This window comes from Somniosus microcephalus, chromosome 6 (genome assembly GCF_052327205.1).
Source record: "Somniosus microcephalus isolate GS21.2 chromosome 6, FLI_Smic_1.0, whole genome shotgun sequence".
NCBI classification, from domain to species: Eukaryota; Metazoa; Chordata; class Chondrichthyes; order Squaliformes; family Somniosidae; genus Somniosus; species Somniosus microcephalus.
This window is the reverse complement of record NC_140992.1, coordinates 279,857,834-279,875,202: the sequence shown is the minus strand read 5'-3', so window position 1 is coordinate 279,875,202 and position 17,369 is coordinate 279,857,834. Positions and strand designations below refer to the sequence as shown.

The following is a 17,369-nucleotide window of genomic DNA, read 5'->3' as shown; positions in this document are numbered from 1 at the left end:
GATAACCTCACATTTATCCACATTATAGTGCATTTGCCACGTTTCTGCCCAATCACCCAACCTGTCCAAATCGTACTGGAGTTTCACGACATCCTCCTCACAGCATACCCTCCCACCCAGCTTTGTGTCATCTGCAAATTTGGAGATATTACATCCAATTCCCTCGTCCAGATCATTAATATATATTGTGAACAACTGGGGTCCTAGGACCGATCCTTGCGGTACCCCACTAGTCACTGCCTGCCACTCAGAAAACGACCCGTTTATTCCAACTCTTTGCTTTCTATCCACCAACCAGTTCTCTATCCAAGCCAATACCTTGCCCCCAATCCCATGAAGCTTAATTTTGCACACTAATCTCTTGTGTGGGACCTTATCGAAAGCCTTCTGAAAGTCCAAATACACCACATCCACCGGTTCTCCCTTATCTATTTTACCAGTTACATCCTCCAAAAATTCCAGTAGATTAGTCAAGCACGATTTACCTTTTGTAAATCCATGTTGACTTTGTCTGATCCTGTCACTGCTTTCCAAGTGCTCTGCTATTACATCTTTTATAATAGACTCTAGCATTTTCCCCACTACCGATGTCAGGCTTATCTTCCCCGCTTTTTCTCTACCACCTTTTTTGAATAGTGGGGTAACGTTAGTTACCCTCCAATCCATGGGTACTGTTCCAGAGTCTATCGAGTTCTGGAAGATGACCAGCAATGCATCTATTATTTCTAGGGCCACTTCCTTAAGTACCCTAGGGTGTAGATTATCAGGCCCTGGGGATTTATCAGCCCTCAATCCCATCAATTTCCCTAATACCATTTCCCTACAAATACTGATTTCTTTCAGTTCCACCCTTTCATCAGGCCCTATGTTCCCCGGCATCTCTGGGAGGTTATTTGTGTCCTCCTTTGTGAAGACAGAACCAAAATATGTATTTAGTTGGTCTGTCATTTCTTTGTTCCCCATTATAAATTCCCCTGATTCTGACTGCAAGGGACCTACGCTTGACTTCACCAATCTTTTTCTCTTCACATATCTATAAAAGCTTTTACAGTCCATTTTTATGTTCCCTGAAAGCTTACTCTCATATTCTATTTTTCCCTTCTTAATTAATCCCTTTGTCCTCCTTTGTTGAATCCTAAACTGCTCCCAATCCTCAGGATTATTGCTTTTTCTGGCCAATTTATATGTCCTCTCCTTGGATCTTATGTTATCCCTAATTTCCCTTGTTAGCCACGGTTGAGTCACCATTTTTGTTTTATTTTTATGCCAAACTGGGATGAACAAATTCTGTAGCTAATCCACTTGGTCTTTGAATGTTTGCCATTGCCTATCCACCATCAACCCTTTGAGTGACATTCCCCAATCAATCCTACCCAACTCGCTCCTCAGACCATCGTAGTTTCCTTTGTTTAAATTTAGGACCCTGGTCTTTGAGTCAACTACTTCATTCTCCATCTTAATGAAGAATTTGATCATATTATGATCGCTCCGACCCAAGGGGCCTCGTACAACAAGATTGCTAATTAATCCTTTCTCGTTACATAATACCCAGTCTAAAATGGCCTGATCTCTGATTGGTTACTCGACATATTGATCCAGGAAACCATCCCGTAAACACTCCAGGGATTCCTCCTCCACAGTATTGTTACTAATTTGGTTAGCCCAATCTACATGTAGATTAAAGTCACCCATGATGACTGCTGTGCCCTTATTGCACACTTCTTTAATTTCCCTTTTAATGCCAAAACTGCACACAATACTCAAGGTGCGGTCTCACCAAGGCCCTGTACAGCTGCAGCAAGACATCCTTGTTCCTGTACTCGAACCTTCTTGCTACGAAGGCCAACATACCATTTGCCTTCTTAACCGCCTGCTGCACCTGCATGCTTACCTTCAGCGACTGGTGCACAAGGACACCCAGGTCTCGTTGCACTTCCCCTTCTCCCAATCTGTGCTGTACCTGTACTGCGAGTGTTTGATGGGACGGTGTAGAGGGAGCTTTACTCTGTATCTAACCCGTGCTGTACCTGCCCTGAAAGTGTTTGATGGGACAGTGTAGAGGGAGCTTTACTCTGTATCTAACCCGTGCTGTACCTGCCCTGGGAGTGTTTGATGGGACAGTGTAGCGGGAGCTTTACTCTGTATCTAACCCGTGCTGTACCTTCCATGGTAGTGTATGATGGGACAGTGTCTAGGGAGTTTTACTCTGTATCTAATCCGTACCTTCACTGAGAGTGTTTGATGGGACAGTGTAGAGGGAGATTTACTCTGTATCTAACCCGTGCTGTACCTGCTCTGTGAGTGTTTCATGAGGCAGTGCAGAGAGAAATTGACTCTGTCTGTAACCCGTGCTTTACCTACCCTGGGATTGTTTGACGGGACAGTGTAAAGGAGGCTTTACTCTGTGTCTAACGTGTGCTGTACTTGCCCTGGGAGTGTTTGATGGGACAACGTAGAGGGAGTTTTACTCTGTATCTAACCCGTGCTGTACCTGCCCTGGGAGTGTTTGATGGGACAGTGTAGAGGGAGATTTACTCTGTATCTAACCCGTGCTGTACCTGCCCGGGGAGTGTTTGATGGGACAGTGTAGAGGGAGCTTTACTCTGTATCTAACCCATGCTGTACCTGCCCTGGGAGTGTTTGATGGGACAGTGTAGAGGGAGCTTTACTCTGTATCTAACCCGTGCTGTACCTGCCCTGGGAGTGTTTGACGGGGACAGTGTAGAGGGAGCTTTACTCTGTATCTAACCAGTGCTGTACCTGCCCTGGGAGTGTTTGATGGGACAGTGTAGAGGGAGCTTTACTCTGTATCTAACCCGTGCTGTACCTGCCCTGGAAGTGTTTGATGGGACAGTGTAGAGGGAGCTTTACTCTGTATGTAACCCATGCTGTACCTGCCCTGGGAGTGTCTGATGGGACAGTGTAGAGGGAGCTTTACTCTGTATCTAACCCATGCTGTACCTGCCCTGGGAGTGTTTGATGGGACAGTGTAGAGGGAGCTTTACTCTGTATCTAACCCGTGCTGTACCTGCCCTGGGAGTGTTTGATGGGACAGTGTAGAGGGAGCTTTACTCTGTATCTAACCTGTGCTGTACCTGCCCTGGGAGTGTTTGATGGGACAGTGTAGAGGGAGCTTTACTCTGTATCTAACCCGTGCTGTACCTGCCCTGGGAGTGTTTGATGGGACAGTGTAGAGGGAGCTTTACTCTGTATCTAACCCGTGCTGTACCTGCCCTAGGAGTGTTTGATGGGACAGTGCAGAGGGAGCTTTACTCTGTATCTAACCCGTGCTGTCCCTGCCCTGGGAGTGTTTGATGGGACAGTGTAGAGGGAGCTTTACTCTGTATCTAACCCGTGCTGTACCTGTCCTGGGAGTGTTTGATGGGACAGTGTAGAGGGAGCTTTACACTGTATCTAACCCAGGCTGTACCTGCCCTGGGAGTGTTTGATGGGACAGTGTAGAGGGAGCTTTACTCTGTATCTAACCCGTGCTGTACCTGTCCTGGGAGTGTTTGATGGGACACGGCCGGGGCGTTAGCAGGACGCTGCGCACACCAATGATGTCATCGCCAGTGGCGCAGCGCTGCAGGGCGCTACCGGTTAGCGCCGCCACTAACCTCCCACTGAATTTTGCGGGTGGCCTGGGCAGTGCCGCGCCCAGGCGCTAGTTGATTTGCGCCCCACTTAGCGCCCTCTTAAGGCGCTAAGGTGTGGTGCTACCAATTGAATTTTTCCCCCTATATGTTTCAATAAGATCACCTCTCATTCTTCTAAACTCCAATGAGTATAGGCCCAACCTGCTCAACCTTTCCTCATAAGACAACCCCTTCGTCTCCAGAATCAACCTCGTGAATCGTCTCTGAACTGCCTCCAATGCAAGTATATTCCTCCTTAAATAAGGAGACCAAAACTGTAGCGCGGTGGCATAGTGGCATAGTGGTTAGCACTGTTGCCTCACAGCGCCAGGGACCCGGGTTCGAATCCGGCCTCGGGTGACTGTCTGTGTGGAGTTTGCACATTCTCCCCGTGTTTGCGTGGGTTTCCTCCGGGTGCTCCGGTTTCCTCCCACAGTCCAAAGATGTGCGGGTTAGGTTGATTGGCTATGATAAATTGACCCTTAGTGTTAGGGGGATTAAATACGTGGGGTTACGGGGCTAGGGTGGGATATGTGTTGGTGTAGGGGTTACGGAAATCAGGTGGGATATGTGTCGGTGCAGGCTCGATGGGCCGAAATGGCCTCTATCTGCACTGTGGGGTTTCTGTGATTTCTGTGTACGCAGTACTCCAGGTGTGGTCTCACCAATACCCTGTACAGTTGTAGCAAGACTTCCCTACTTTTATACTCCATCCCCCTTGCAATAAAGGCCACGAGCGAATTTGGCTAGGACAAATAAAATTAGAGAGTTAACTGTGTGGCTCAAAGACTGGTGTGGGAGAAATGGGGTTTGCTTCCTGGGACACTGGCACCAGTACTGGGGCAGGAGGGAACTGTTCCGTTGGGACGGGCTTCACTTGGCCAGTGCTGGGACTAGAGTCCTGGCGGATCATATAACTAGGGCTGTAGAGGGGGCTTTAAACTAACTAGTGGGGGGGGGAGGTTCCTAGAGAGCAAATAATAAAAATGACAACAGAGAAGGTCATAGACTTAGGTAGCAGTGGGGAAATTAAAAACCAGAGCATGTCAGGAAGGGGTAGAAGGTATGGAGTAAAAGGTAAAATAATAAAAAGGGCAAAAGCAGGAACTAAGTGTCACAAAACATATTTGAAAGTTCTCTATCTGAATGCACGTAGCATTCGTAACAAAATAGACGAGTTAATGGCACAAATAACTACATATGGGTATGATCTTGTGGCCATTACAGAAACATGGCTGCAGGGTGACAATGCCTGGGAATTAAACATACCAGGTTATTTAACGATCAGGAAGGACAGGCAGGAAGGAAGGGGAGGTGGGGTGGCTATGTTAATAAAGGAAGGAATCACTGTAATACAGAGAAATGATATTGGGTCAAAAGATCAGGATAATGAAACAGTTTGGGTGGAGGTAAGGAATAATAAGGGGAAAAAAACACTAGTGGGCGTAGTCTATAGGCCTCCGAACAGTGGCAATTCTGTTGGATGGGGTATCAATCAGGAAATAGTTGAGGCTTGTAATAAGGGAACATCTATAATTATGGGGGATTTTAACTATCATATTAATTGAACAAATCAAATTGGGCAGGGCTGCCTTGAGGATGAGTTCATTGAGTGTATTAGGGATGGGTTTCTTGAGCAGTATGTAACTGAACCGACCAGGGGGCAAGCAACCTTAGATCTGGTCCTGTGTAACGAGACGGGATTAATTAAAAATGTCCTAGTAAAGGATCCCCTTGGAATGAGTGACCATAACATGGTTGAATTCCATATTCAATTAGAGGGTGAGAAGGTTGGATCTCAAACAAGCGTGCTAAGCTTGAATAAAGGAGACTATGAAGGTATGAGAGCGGAATTGAGTAGAGTGGATTGGGAAAATAGATTAAAGGGTAAGACGATACATGATCAGTGGTGTACATTTAAGGAGTTATTTTACAACTTCCAAAAAATATATATTCCACTGAGAAGAAAAGGGTGTAAAAGGAAAGACAGCCATCCGTGGCTAAGTAAAGAAATTAAGGATAGTATTCAACTAAAAACAAGGGCATATAAGGTAGCCAAATCTAGTGGGAGGATAGAGGATTGGGAAAACTTTAAAAGACAGCAAAAAATAACAAAAAGATTGATTAAGAAAGGGAAGATAGATTATTAAAGTAAATTAGCAAAAAATATAAAAACAGATAGTAAGAGTTTTTATAGTTATATAAAAAGAAAAAGGGTGGCTAAAGTAAATGTTGGTCCCTTAGAGGATGAGACCGGGAAATTAATGGTGGGAAATATGGAGATGGCAAAAACACTGAATGAATATTTTACATCAGTCTTTACAGTAGAAGACACTAAGAATATCCCAACACTGGACAAACAGGGGGCTAAAGTGGGGGAGGAGCTAAACACGATCAAAATCACTAAGGAAGTGATACTCGGTAAAATAATGGGACTCAAGGCGGATAAATCACCTTGACCTGATGGCTTACATCCTAGGGTCTTGAGGGAAGTGGCGGTAGGGATTGTGGATGCATTGGTAATAATTTTCCAAAACTCCCTAGACTCAGCAAAGGTCCCGGCAGACTGGAAAACTGCTAATGTAACACCCTTATTTAAAAAGGGCAGTAGACAGAAGGCTGGAAACTATAGACCGGTTAGCCTAACATCTGTGGTAGGTAAAATTTTGGAGTACATTATTAAGGAGACAGTAACAGGACATTTGGACAATCATAATTTAATAGGACAAAGTCAGCATGGTTTTATGAAGGGGAAGTCATGTTTGACAAATTTGCTGGAGTTCTTTGAGGAAGTAACGTATAGGGTGGATAAAGGGGAACCAGTGGACGTAGTGTATTTAGATTTCCAAAAGGCACTTGACAAGGTGCCACACAAAAGATTATTGCTTAAGATAAAAAATCACGGGATTGGGGGTAATATTCTGGCATGGATAGAGGATTGGCTATCTAACAGAAGGCAGAGAGTTGGGATAAATGGTTCATTCTCAGACTGGCAATCAGTAACTAGTGGTGTTCCGCAGGGGTCAGTGCTGGGTCCCCAACTCTTTACAATCTATATTAACGATTTGGAGGAGGGGACCGAGTGTAACATATCAAAGTTTGCAGATGATACTAAGATGGGAGGGAAAGTAGTGAGTGAGGAGGACATAAAAAACCTGCAAGGGGACATAGACAGGCTAAGTAAGTGGGCAGAGATTTGGCAGATGGAATACAATACTGGAAAGTGTGAGGTTATGCACTTTGGCAGGAAAAATCGTAGAGCAAGTTATTATCTTAATGGCAAGAAACTGGAAAGTACTGAAGTACAAAGGGATCTGGGGGTCCTGGTGCACGAAACTCAAAAGGTTAGTATGCAGGTGCAGCAAGTGATTAAGAAGGCCAATGGAATGTTGGCTTTCATTGCTAGGGGGATAGAATATAAAAATAGGGAGGTATTGCTTCAGTTGTACAAGGTATTGGTGAGACCGCACCTGGAATACTGCGTACCGTTTTGGTGTCCATACTTAAGAAAGGACATACTTGCTCTCGAGTCAGTACAAAGAAGGTTCACTCGGTTAATCCCGGGGATGAGGGGATGAACATATGAGGAGAGGTTGAGTAGATTGGGACTCTACTCATTGGAGTTCAGAAGAATGAGAGGCGATCTTATTGAAACATATAAGATTGTGAAGGGGTTGGATCGGGTGGATGCGGGGAAGATGTTCCCGATGATGGGTGAAACTAGAACTAGGGGGCATAGTCTTAGAATAAGGGGCTGCTCTTTCAAAACTGAGATGAGGAGGAACTACTTCACTCAGAGGGTGGTAGGTCCATGGAATATGCTGCCCCAAAAAGCTGTAGAAGCTACATCATTACATAAATTTAAAACAGAAATAGACAGTTTCCTAGAAGTAAAGGGAATTAAGGGTTACGGGGAGCGGGCAGGAATTTGGACATGAGTCTAGGTTTGGATCGGTCATGGCCCTGTGGGTAGCGGAGCGGGCCCAGGGGCCGTGTAGCCTGATCCTGCTCCTATTTCGTGTGTCTAATTCTGTTAGATTCAGGAGATGGTTCTGTGATAGTGGATTGGCGGTTAGGATCAGATCAGCCATGATCTTATTGAATGGCGGCGCAGGCTCATGGGGCCGATTGGCCTACTCCTGCTCCTATTTCTTATGTTCTTAACATTCTATTTGCCTTCCTAATTACTTGCTGAACCTGCATGCTAACTTTTTGTGTTTCATGTATGAGGACACAGCGATCCCTCTGTACCGCAGCGTTCCGTAATCTCTCTCCATTTGAATAATATTTTGCTTTTCTATTCTTCCTTCTACCGTGAAGACAGATACAAAATATTTATTCAAAGTCTCTGCCATTTCCTTGTTTCCCATTATTAATTCCCCAGTCTCAACCTCTAAGGGTCCATCATTTACTTTAGCTACTCTCTTCCTTTTTAGATACGTGTAAAAGCTCTTACTGTCTGTTTTTATATTTCTTGCTACAGGCAGTTTACTCTCATAATCTATTTTCTCCCTCTTTATTATTTTTTTAGTCATCCTTTGCTGTTTTCTAAAAATTTCCCAATTCTCTGGCCTACCACTAATCTTCACAACATTTTATGCCTTTTCTTTCAATTTGATTCCATCCTTAACTTCCTTAGTTAGCCACGGATGGTTCATCCTTCTCGTAGAGTCTTTCTTTCTCACTGGAATAAACCTTTGCTGAGAGTTATGAAATAAAAGTCTGCCACTGCTTATCTACTGTCTTACCTTTTAATCTATTTTCCCAGTCCACTTTTGCCAACTCTGTCTTCATACCCTTGTAATTGCCTTTATTTAAGTTTAGGACACTAGTTTCAGATCCAAGTTTCTCAGCCTCAAACTGAATGTGAAATTCTTACATGTTATGATCACTCTTCCCTAGAGGATCCTTTACAATGAGATCATTAATTAATCCTGTCTCATTACACATTACCAGATCTAAAATAGCCTGTTCCCTGGTTGGTTCCACAATGTATTGTTCTAAGAAACTGTCCTGAATACACTCTATGAACTCTCCCTCAAGGCTACCTTTGCCAATTTTATTTGTCCAATCTATAATTAAGAAGGGGAAAATAGAATATGAAAGTAAGCTTGCAGGGAACATAAAAACTGACTATAAGAGCTTTTATAGATATGTGAAGAAAAAAAGATTAGTGAAATCAAGTGTAGGTCCCTTGCAGTCGGAAGCAGGGGAAGTTATAATGGGGAACAAAGAAATGGCAGACCAATTAAATGCATATTTTGGTTCTGTCTTCATAAAGGAGGACACAAATAACCTCCCAGAGATGTTGGAAAGCATAGGGTCTGATGAGTGGGAGGAACTGAAAGAAATCAGTATTTGTAGGGAAATGGTGTTGGGGAAATTGATGGGATTGAAGGCTGATAAATCCCCAGGGCCTGATAATCTACATCCTAGGGTACTTAAGGAAGTGGCCCTAGAAATAGTAGATGCATTGCTGGTCATCTTCCAAAATTCAATAGACTCTGGAACAGTTCCCATGGATTGGAGGATAGCTAATATAACCCCACTATTCAAAAAGGGTGGTAGAGAGAAAGTGGGGAATTACAGACCGGTAAGCCTGACATCGGTAGTGGGGAAAATGCTAGAGTCCATTATAAAGGATGTAATAGCTGAGCACTTGGAAAACAGTGACAGGATCGGACAAAGTCAACATGGATTTACAAAAGGTAAATCGTGCTTGACTAATCTACTGGAATTTTTTGAGGATGTAACTGGGAAAATAGATAAGGGAGAACCAGTAGATGTGGTGTATTTGGACTTTCAAAAGGCTTTCGATAAGGTCCCGCATAAGAGATTAACGTGTAAAGTTAAGGCACATGGGATTGGGGGCAAGGTATTGACTTGGATAGAGAACTGGTTGGCGGACAGAAAGCAGAGAGTAGGAATTAACGGGTCTTTTTCTGAGTGGCAGGCAGTGACTAGTGGGGTACCGCAGGGATCGGTCCTTGGACCCCAGCTATTCACAATATATATTAATGATCTAGATAAGGGAACTAGATGTAATATCTCCAAGTTTGCAGATGACACAAAGCTGGGTGGGCGTGTGTGCTGCGAGGAGGATACCGAGAAACTCCAGGATGATTTGGACAGGTTGGGTGATTGGGCAGAAGCGTGGCAGATGCAATATAACGTGGATAAATGCAAGGTTATCCACTTTGGTGTCAAAAACAGAAAGGCAGACTATTATCTGAATAGCAATAGATTGGGAGAAGGGGAAGTGCAACGAGACCTGGGTGTCCTTGTGCACCAGTCGCTGAAGGTAAGCATGCAGGTGCAGCAGGCGGTGAAGAAGGCAAATGGTATGTTGGCCTTCATAGCAAAAGGGTTCGAGTACAGGAGCAAGGATGTCCTGCTGCAGTTGTACAGGGCCTTGGTGAGACCACACCTTGAGTGCTGTGTGCAGTTTTGGTCACCTTATCTGAGGAAGGATGTTCTTGCCATGGAAGGAGTTCCGCGAAGATTCACAAGGCTGATCCTTGGGATGGCAGGAATGACGTATGAGGAGAGATTGGGTCGATTGGGCTTATACTCGCTGGAGTTTAGAAGAATGAGAGGGGATCTCATCGAAACCTATAAAATTCTGACAGGTCTGGACAAACTAGATGCAGGTAGAATGTTCCCGATGGTCGGAGAGTCCAGAACCAGGGGTCATAGTCTAAGGATAAGGGGTAAGCCATTTAGGACAGAGATGAGGAAGAATTTCTTCACCCAGAGAGTGGGGAACCTGTGGAATTCTCTACCACACAAGGCAGTTGAGGCCAAGTCTTTAAATATATTCAAGAAGGAGTTAGATATATTTCTCAGAGCTAAAGGTATCAAGGGATATGGGGAGAAGGCAGGGACAGGGTACTGAGTTTGGATGATCAGCCATGATCTCATTGAATGGCGGAGCAGGCTCGAGGGGCCGAATGGCCTACTCCTGCTCCTATTTTCTATGTTTCTATGTTTAAATCGCCCATGATTATTGCAGTACCTTTCTTCCAAGCCCCCATTATTTCTTAATTTATACTCTGTCCCACAGTGTAGCCACTGCTAGGGGGCGTATACACCACTCCCGCCAGTGACTTCTTTCACTTATTATTTGTTATCTCCACCCAAAATGATTCTACATCTTGATCTTCCGAGCCAATATCATTTCTCACTACTGTACTGATCTCATCCTTTATTAACAGAGCTACCCCACTTCCTTTTCCTTTCTGCCTATCCTTACGAAATGTCAAATATCGCTGAATATTCAGTTCCCAGTCTTGGTCACCTTGCAGCCCAGTCCCTGTAATGGCTATTAGATCATACCCATTCATTTCTGTTTGTGCCGTCAACTCATCTATCTTGTTACGAATGCTGCGTGCGTTCAGATAAAGAGCCTTTAATTTTGTCTTTTTACCATTTTTCTCTACTCTGACCCTATTTGCTGCTGCACTCTTATGCTTGTACACTCTGTCCCTTCCTGTCACACTCTGGTTATCATTAGCCCCATCGCTACCCTGCACTATTGCCTTGTCCTTTCTCTTTAACTTTCTAAGTTTCCCCTCACCTGAACCCTCCCCCCCCACTATTTAGTTTAAAGCCTTATCTACAGCCCTAGTTATTCGATTCGCCGGGACACTGGTCCCAGCATGGTTCAAGTGAAGCCCATCCCAATGGAACAGCTCCCTCTTTCCCCAGTACTGGTGCCAGTGCCCCATGAATCACAACCCATTTCTCCCACACCAATCCTTGAGCCTCGCATTCAACTCTCTGATCTTATTGGCCCTATGCCAATTTACTCGTGGCTCAGGTAGTAATCCAGAGAGTATTACCTTTGTGCTTCTGCTTTTTAGTTTAGCCCCTAACTGCTCATACTCCCTCAGCAGAACTTCTTTCTTAGTCCTACCTATGCCATTGGTACCTACATGGGCCACGACAACTGGATCCTCCCCCTCCCACTCCAAGTTTCTCTCCAGCCAAGAGGAGATGTCCTTAACCCTGGCACCGGGCAGGCAACACAGCCTTCGGGACTCACGCTCTCGGCTGCAGAGAACAGTATCTATCCCCCTCACTATACTGTCCCCAGTCATTACAACATTTCTTTTTACTCCCCCCACTTGAATGGTCCCCTGTACCACGGTGCTGTGGTCAGTTTGCTCATCCTCCCTGAAGTCCCTGGCCTCGTCCACACAGGGAGCAAGAATCTCGTACCTGTTGGACAAGTGCAAGGGCTGAGGCTCCTCCACCACTACCTCCTGGATCCCAATACCTGCCTCGCTTGTAGTCACACCCTCCTGTCCCTGACCACGGAACAAATCTGAAGTATTTAACCCAAGGGGTGTGACTGCCTCCTGGAACACAGTGTCCAGGTAACGCTCCCCCTCCCATCGCAGTGTCCGAAGCTCGGACTCCAGCTCATCAACTCTGAGCCGAAGTTCCTTGAGCTGCAGACACTTACTGCAGATGTGGTCGCTGTGGATCAGACTGGGGTCCTCCAGCTCCCACATGCTGCAGCTGCAACACATTTCTTTTGGGCCAGTAATTCCGGTCCCAACGCGTGAGTACGGACGGGATACTCACGCGTGGGCCCGTTGGAAGTGCCGGATTTCAGCATGCACAGCGCATGCGCGGGAAACCGGCATTTCCTGTCCTCTGAACCAAGGGGTTCAGAGGACGAATGCGTGCGCGCTGAAATTCCTTTTTTTCCACAGGTTTGCGCGTGTAAGGGCCTCTCCTTTTTACATTCGTAAGGACTTAATTCTTTAAGGTAAGTGGTCTATTACTTAAAATTATAACATTTTTTCCACAGCTTTATTATTTTTAAAGAATTTACAGTAAGGTAAGTGTATTTTTAGACCCTATTTGTTAAAAAAAAAAAAATTTTTTAAATTTGATTAATTGTTTAAAATAGTTTTTTAGTTATTCATAGTTCATTTATTTAGTGGGATGTTTTTTTAACTTTTATTTGTAGTTTAAGTGCTGTTTTGGGCGCCCTGAGTTTTCATGAGTTTGACAGTTCTTACTATCAAACTCATGAATGAACTTTTGCAACCTCCCATTGGTTGCCCAGTGCCCACGTGATCCCAGCCGGCTCATCAAAATAACTACGCTTTTATTCTGTTTAAAACTACTTTACATTCTTCAAAATAGTGTAAAAGTATTTAAAACTTTATAAAAGTTACCTAAAGATTAATAAAAATACAAAAACTTTATTTAAAACGCTGCTCTGTATGTAAAATTGTTTTGCAGCTTGTGTTAAAAATTGGGGGCGTGGCCTATGTTAAGGCGACCTCAAGGGGCGTGTCTAACTTAGACTCCGCGCTCCAGGCTTCGCGCTGGCTGCACTCCTGGGTGGCGTGACGTCAGACGCTGCCCGGGAGTAATCAACTGAAAACAGGAATTGTAAGCGTCCCGGGAGCAGAACGGCAGGCGCGCCGGGTAAGTGCACATCGGGGGCTTGCACGCGCGGCAAGCCCCCGAACCTAATTTCTGGGCCATTGTATTTTATTTAACTAATTAGGTTTTCAAGTTTTGAAATACTCAATTGTCTATTAATAGTTTTCAATCTAGCTAATAAACTTGATTAATTTATTAAATTTAGTTTTATGCTTTAGATCTTTACTGTAATTTAGCCCACAGTCCGAATTTCACCTGAGTTCTTTATATTTCTTAAGTATCAAGCAGAACCTCTTACCCCCACATCACAAAATTCCGCCCCTCACCAAATTCCCGAATTTCTTTAGAAGCAGTACTCTGTAGAACTGGACTCGGTGCTAGTTACCTCCGTGCATTAGCAAAAGCCCCTTGTTTTTATACCAGCAGAAATTCCAAAGCCCAGAGTCAGCCCCTGCTGACAGTAATTACCAGGTAGAGCAGCTTTACTCTGTATCTAACCCGTGCTGTACCTGCCCTGGGAGTGTTTGATGGGACAGTGTAGAGGGAGCTTTACTCTGTATCTAACCCGTGCTGTACCTGCCCTGGGAGTGTTTGATGGGACAGTGTAGAGGGAGCTTTACTCTGTATCTAACCCGTGCTGTACCTGCCCTGGGAGTGTTTGATGGGACAGTGTAGAGGGAGCTTTACTCTGTAACTAACTCGTGCTGTACCTGCCCTGGAAGTGTTTGATGGGACAGTGTAGAGGGAGCTTTACTCTGTATCTAACCCGTGTTGTACCTGCCCTGGGAGTGTTTGATGGGACAGTGTAGAGGGAGCTTTACTCTGTATCTAACCCGTGCTGTACCTGCCCTGGGAGTGTTTGATGGGACAGTGCAGAGGCAGCTTTACTCTGTATCTAACCCCGTGCTGTACCTGCCCTGGGAGTGTTTGATGGGACAGTGTAGAGGGAGCTTTACTCTGTATCTAACCCGTGCTGTACCTGCCCTGGGAGTGTTTGATGGGACAGTGTAGAGGAAGCTTTACTCTGTATCTAACCTGTGCTGTACCTGCCCTGGGAGTGTTTGATGGGACAGTGTAGAGGGAGCTTTACTCTGTATCTAACCCGTGCTATACCTGCCCTGGGAGTGTTTGATGGGACAGTGTAGAGGGAGCTTTACTCTGTATCTAACCCGTGCTATACCTGCCCTGGGAGTGTTTGATGGGACAGTGTAGAGGGAGCTTTACTCTGTATCTAACCCGTGCTTTACCTGCCCTGGGAGTGTTTGATGGGTCAGTGTAGAGGGAGCTTTACTCTGTATCTAACCCGTGCTGTACCTGCCCTGGGAGTGTTTGATGGGACAGTGTAGAGGGAGCTTTACTCTGTATCTAACCCGTGCTGTACCTGCCCTGGGAGTGTTTGATGGGACAGTGTAGAGGAAGCTTTACTCTGTATCTAACCCGTGCTGCCCTGGGAGTGTTTGATGGGACAGTGTAGAGGGAGCTTTACTCTGTATCTAACCCGTGCTATACCTGCCCTGGGAGTGTTTGATGGGACAGTGTAGAGGGAGCTTTACTCTGTATCTAACCCGTGCTGTACCTGCCCTGGGTGTGTTTGATGGGACAGTGTAGAGGGAGCTTTACTCTGTATCTAACCCGTGCTGTACCTGCCCTGGGAGTGTTTGATGGGACAGTGTAGAGGGAGCTTTACTCTGTATCTAACCCGTGCTGTACCTGCCCTGGGAGTGTTTGATGGGACAGTGTAGAGGGAGCTTTACTCTGTATCTAACCCGTGCTGTACCTGCCCTGGGAGTGTTTGATGGGACAGTGTAGAGGGAGCTTTACTCTGTATCTAACCCGTGCTGTACCTGCCCTGGGAGTGTTTGATGGGACAGTGTAGAGGGTGCATTACTCTGTACCTAACCTGTGCTGTACCTGCCCTGGGAGTGTTTGATGGGGACAGTGTAGAGGGAGCTTTACTCTGTATCTAACCTGTGCTGTACCTGCCCTGGGAGTGTTTGATGGGACAGTGTAGAGGGTGCTTTACTCTGTATCTAACCTGTGCTGTACCTGCCCTGGGAGTGTTTGATGGGACAGTGCAGAGAGAGCTTTACTCTGTATCTAACCTGTGCTGTACCTGCCCTGGGAGTGTTTGATGGGACACTGTGGAGGGTGCTTTACTCTGTGATGTGCCTCAATAAATCTGAGACTCAATGTTAACTGAACAAAGCAAGGCTTTTATTAACTTAGAAGGTAACACACAGTAGAGAAGTGTCTCCCATCCAGAGGTCGGCTGTACTGGATGTGAGACACACTGGGCCTGCTTAAGTAGAGGCCAGGTATGGGCGGAGCCCTACACACAATAAAATACAGGTGAGGAAATGGAACTGAGGTAAGGGAAATGAAACTGAAACTAAACCACAGTCACAGGCACAATCACACACAGAGAATACAGATGAGTGATGAATGGCATATTTCATCACACTCTGTATCTAACCTGTGCTGTACCTGCCTTGGAAGTGTTTGATGGGACAGTGTAGAGGGAGCTTTACTCTGTATCTAACCCGTGCTGTATCTGCCCTGGGAGTGTTTGATGGGACAGTGTAGAGGGTGCTTTACTCTGTATCTAACCCGTGCTGTACCTGCCCTGGGAGTGTTTGATGGGACAGTGTAGAGGGAGCTTTACTCTGTATCTAACCCGTGCTGTACCTGCCCTGGGAGTGTTTGATGGGTCAGTGTAGAGGGTGCTTTACTCTGTATCTAACCCGTGCTGTACCTGCCCTGGGAATGTTTGATGGGTCAGTGTAGAGGGTGCTTTACTCTGTATCTAACCCGTGCTATACCTGTCCTGGGAGTGTTTGATGGGACAGTGTAGAGGGTGCTTTACTCTGTATCTAACCCGTGCTGTACCTGCCCTGGGAGTGTTTGATGGGACAGTGTAGAGGGTGCTTTACTCTGTATCTAACCTGTGCTGTACCTGCCCTGGGAGTGTTTGATGGGTCAGTGTAGAGGGTGCTTTACTCTGTATCTAACCCGTGCTGTACCTGCCCTGGGAGTGTTTGATGTTGAGACTTGGCAGAATAAGCAGAGTGGACCTTCATGCGATCGGTCTGGGATAGATGTGAATTGAGATCCCGAGCTGGAAGAATGTGGACTGTGGGTCAGATGATACTCTGCAACCATGGCCCTGACAGTCACTCAGAACAGAGCTGTCTACAAAATCTGTTCTCAACTCGATGTGTTCCGATGTAGTTCACATCACAATGTGACGAAGTTGTGACATAATTGACTGGGTGATTGATGGCCCCGCCTCCCATGGACAACACCGACAGCACTGGCCCTTTAAAGAGATCCACGGATTATTCCCCGCGCTGGGGATTCCGGCTCTTGAGAAAATTCACTTCCCTGAAAGTGGTCTTTTTTGGAAAGTTGCCCTGATTCGGGTGAATGAGTGAGTTGTTCAAAGCCGCTTTCTGTTACAATTAACATTCAGTTTAAAAAAACAACGTTAAATCTGAGCGAATGGGAGTGCAGGAAGGGGGAGAGATGCTCGCACATATGAATGAATCTGGTGGGTGCGGGTCCTCCGAGCTCGGCTGTGAGGCTCGTGTCTCCTTGAGACTCAGGGTCTGAGGAACCCGATTCGATTCCCTAGCCTGAGACCCTGTCACTTTATCAATCGGATAAGAACATGTTAAAATTTATAAAGGTATAAAACTTATAGAAACACACACGCAGCTTGGACAGAAAGATATTCAATCGACTCGTCTAAAAGTGCATCATAAAAATGCTCCAGACTTTGATGGGAGGAAGTTTTCAGCAGAGGCAATGATTCTCCCGTACTCTCCCTGTCCTCAGTACTTACCCACAATAATGGCACAGGCACTGGTCAGACCAATCTCCTTTTTCAATGCCACTCGATCAGGGATGTCGCCTGGACGTTTATTTGCCGGCATTGCTGCTAAGAATTGCCGCTGGGTTCCTGGCTCCTCCTCGCTTACCCCTCTCCAGCCATCAGTCACCCAGAGAAAGAGAGGGACGAACTGCTGCCAAACCTGTCACTGCACAAACCTAGCTCAGGATGAAGGTTCCCTTCCCCCTCAGACCCCTGGAGAACAGGAGGCAGCGCACAGAGTTGTTCAATTTGGAGTGAGCGGAGACTCGTCCTAAATTTTACATTTTATCCACAAGAAACTAAAGCAGACTTCAGCCCGTCTCAGAGAGATGTTAGCAGCTTCTCAGTAAACCTTCCAATCTCAGTCACCTGACTCCGACTCATTCTCTTAAAGTGGAAACGTCAGCTCACGGTTTCTCACCACACCCAGAGAGAATCTCAACAATGGAAGAGGGACG

General features: G+C 45.7%; 1 protein-coding gene across 1 annotated transcript in view; it reads right to left on the bottom strand.

Moving 5' to 3' along the window:
* Positions 1 to 17,091, bottom strand: part of LOC147116762 (large neutral amino acids transporter small subunit 2-like) — a 124,597-nt gene extending 107,506 nt beyond the window's left edge. Inside the window, exon 1 of the mRNA XM_085991910.1 lies at positions 16,882 to 17,091. Coding sequence (XP_085848036.1) covers positions 16,882 to 16,972 — 91 coding nt within the window. The 5' untranslated portion in view covers positions 16,973 to 17,091. The remainder of the gene's footprint in view (positions 1 to 16,881) is intronic.
* Between the last annotated feature and the right edge of the window lie 278 nt (positions 17,092 to 17,369).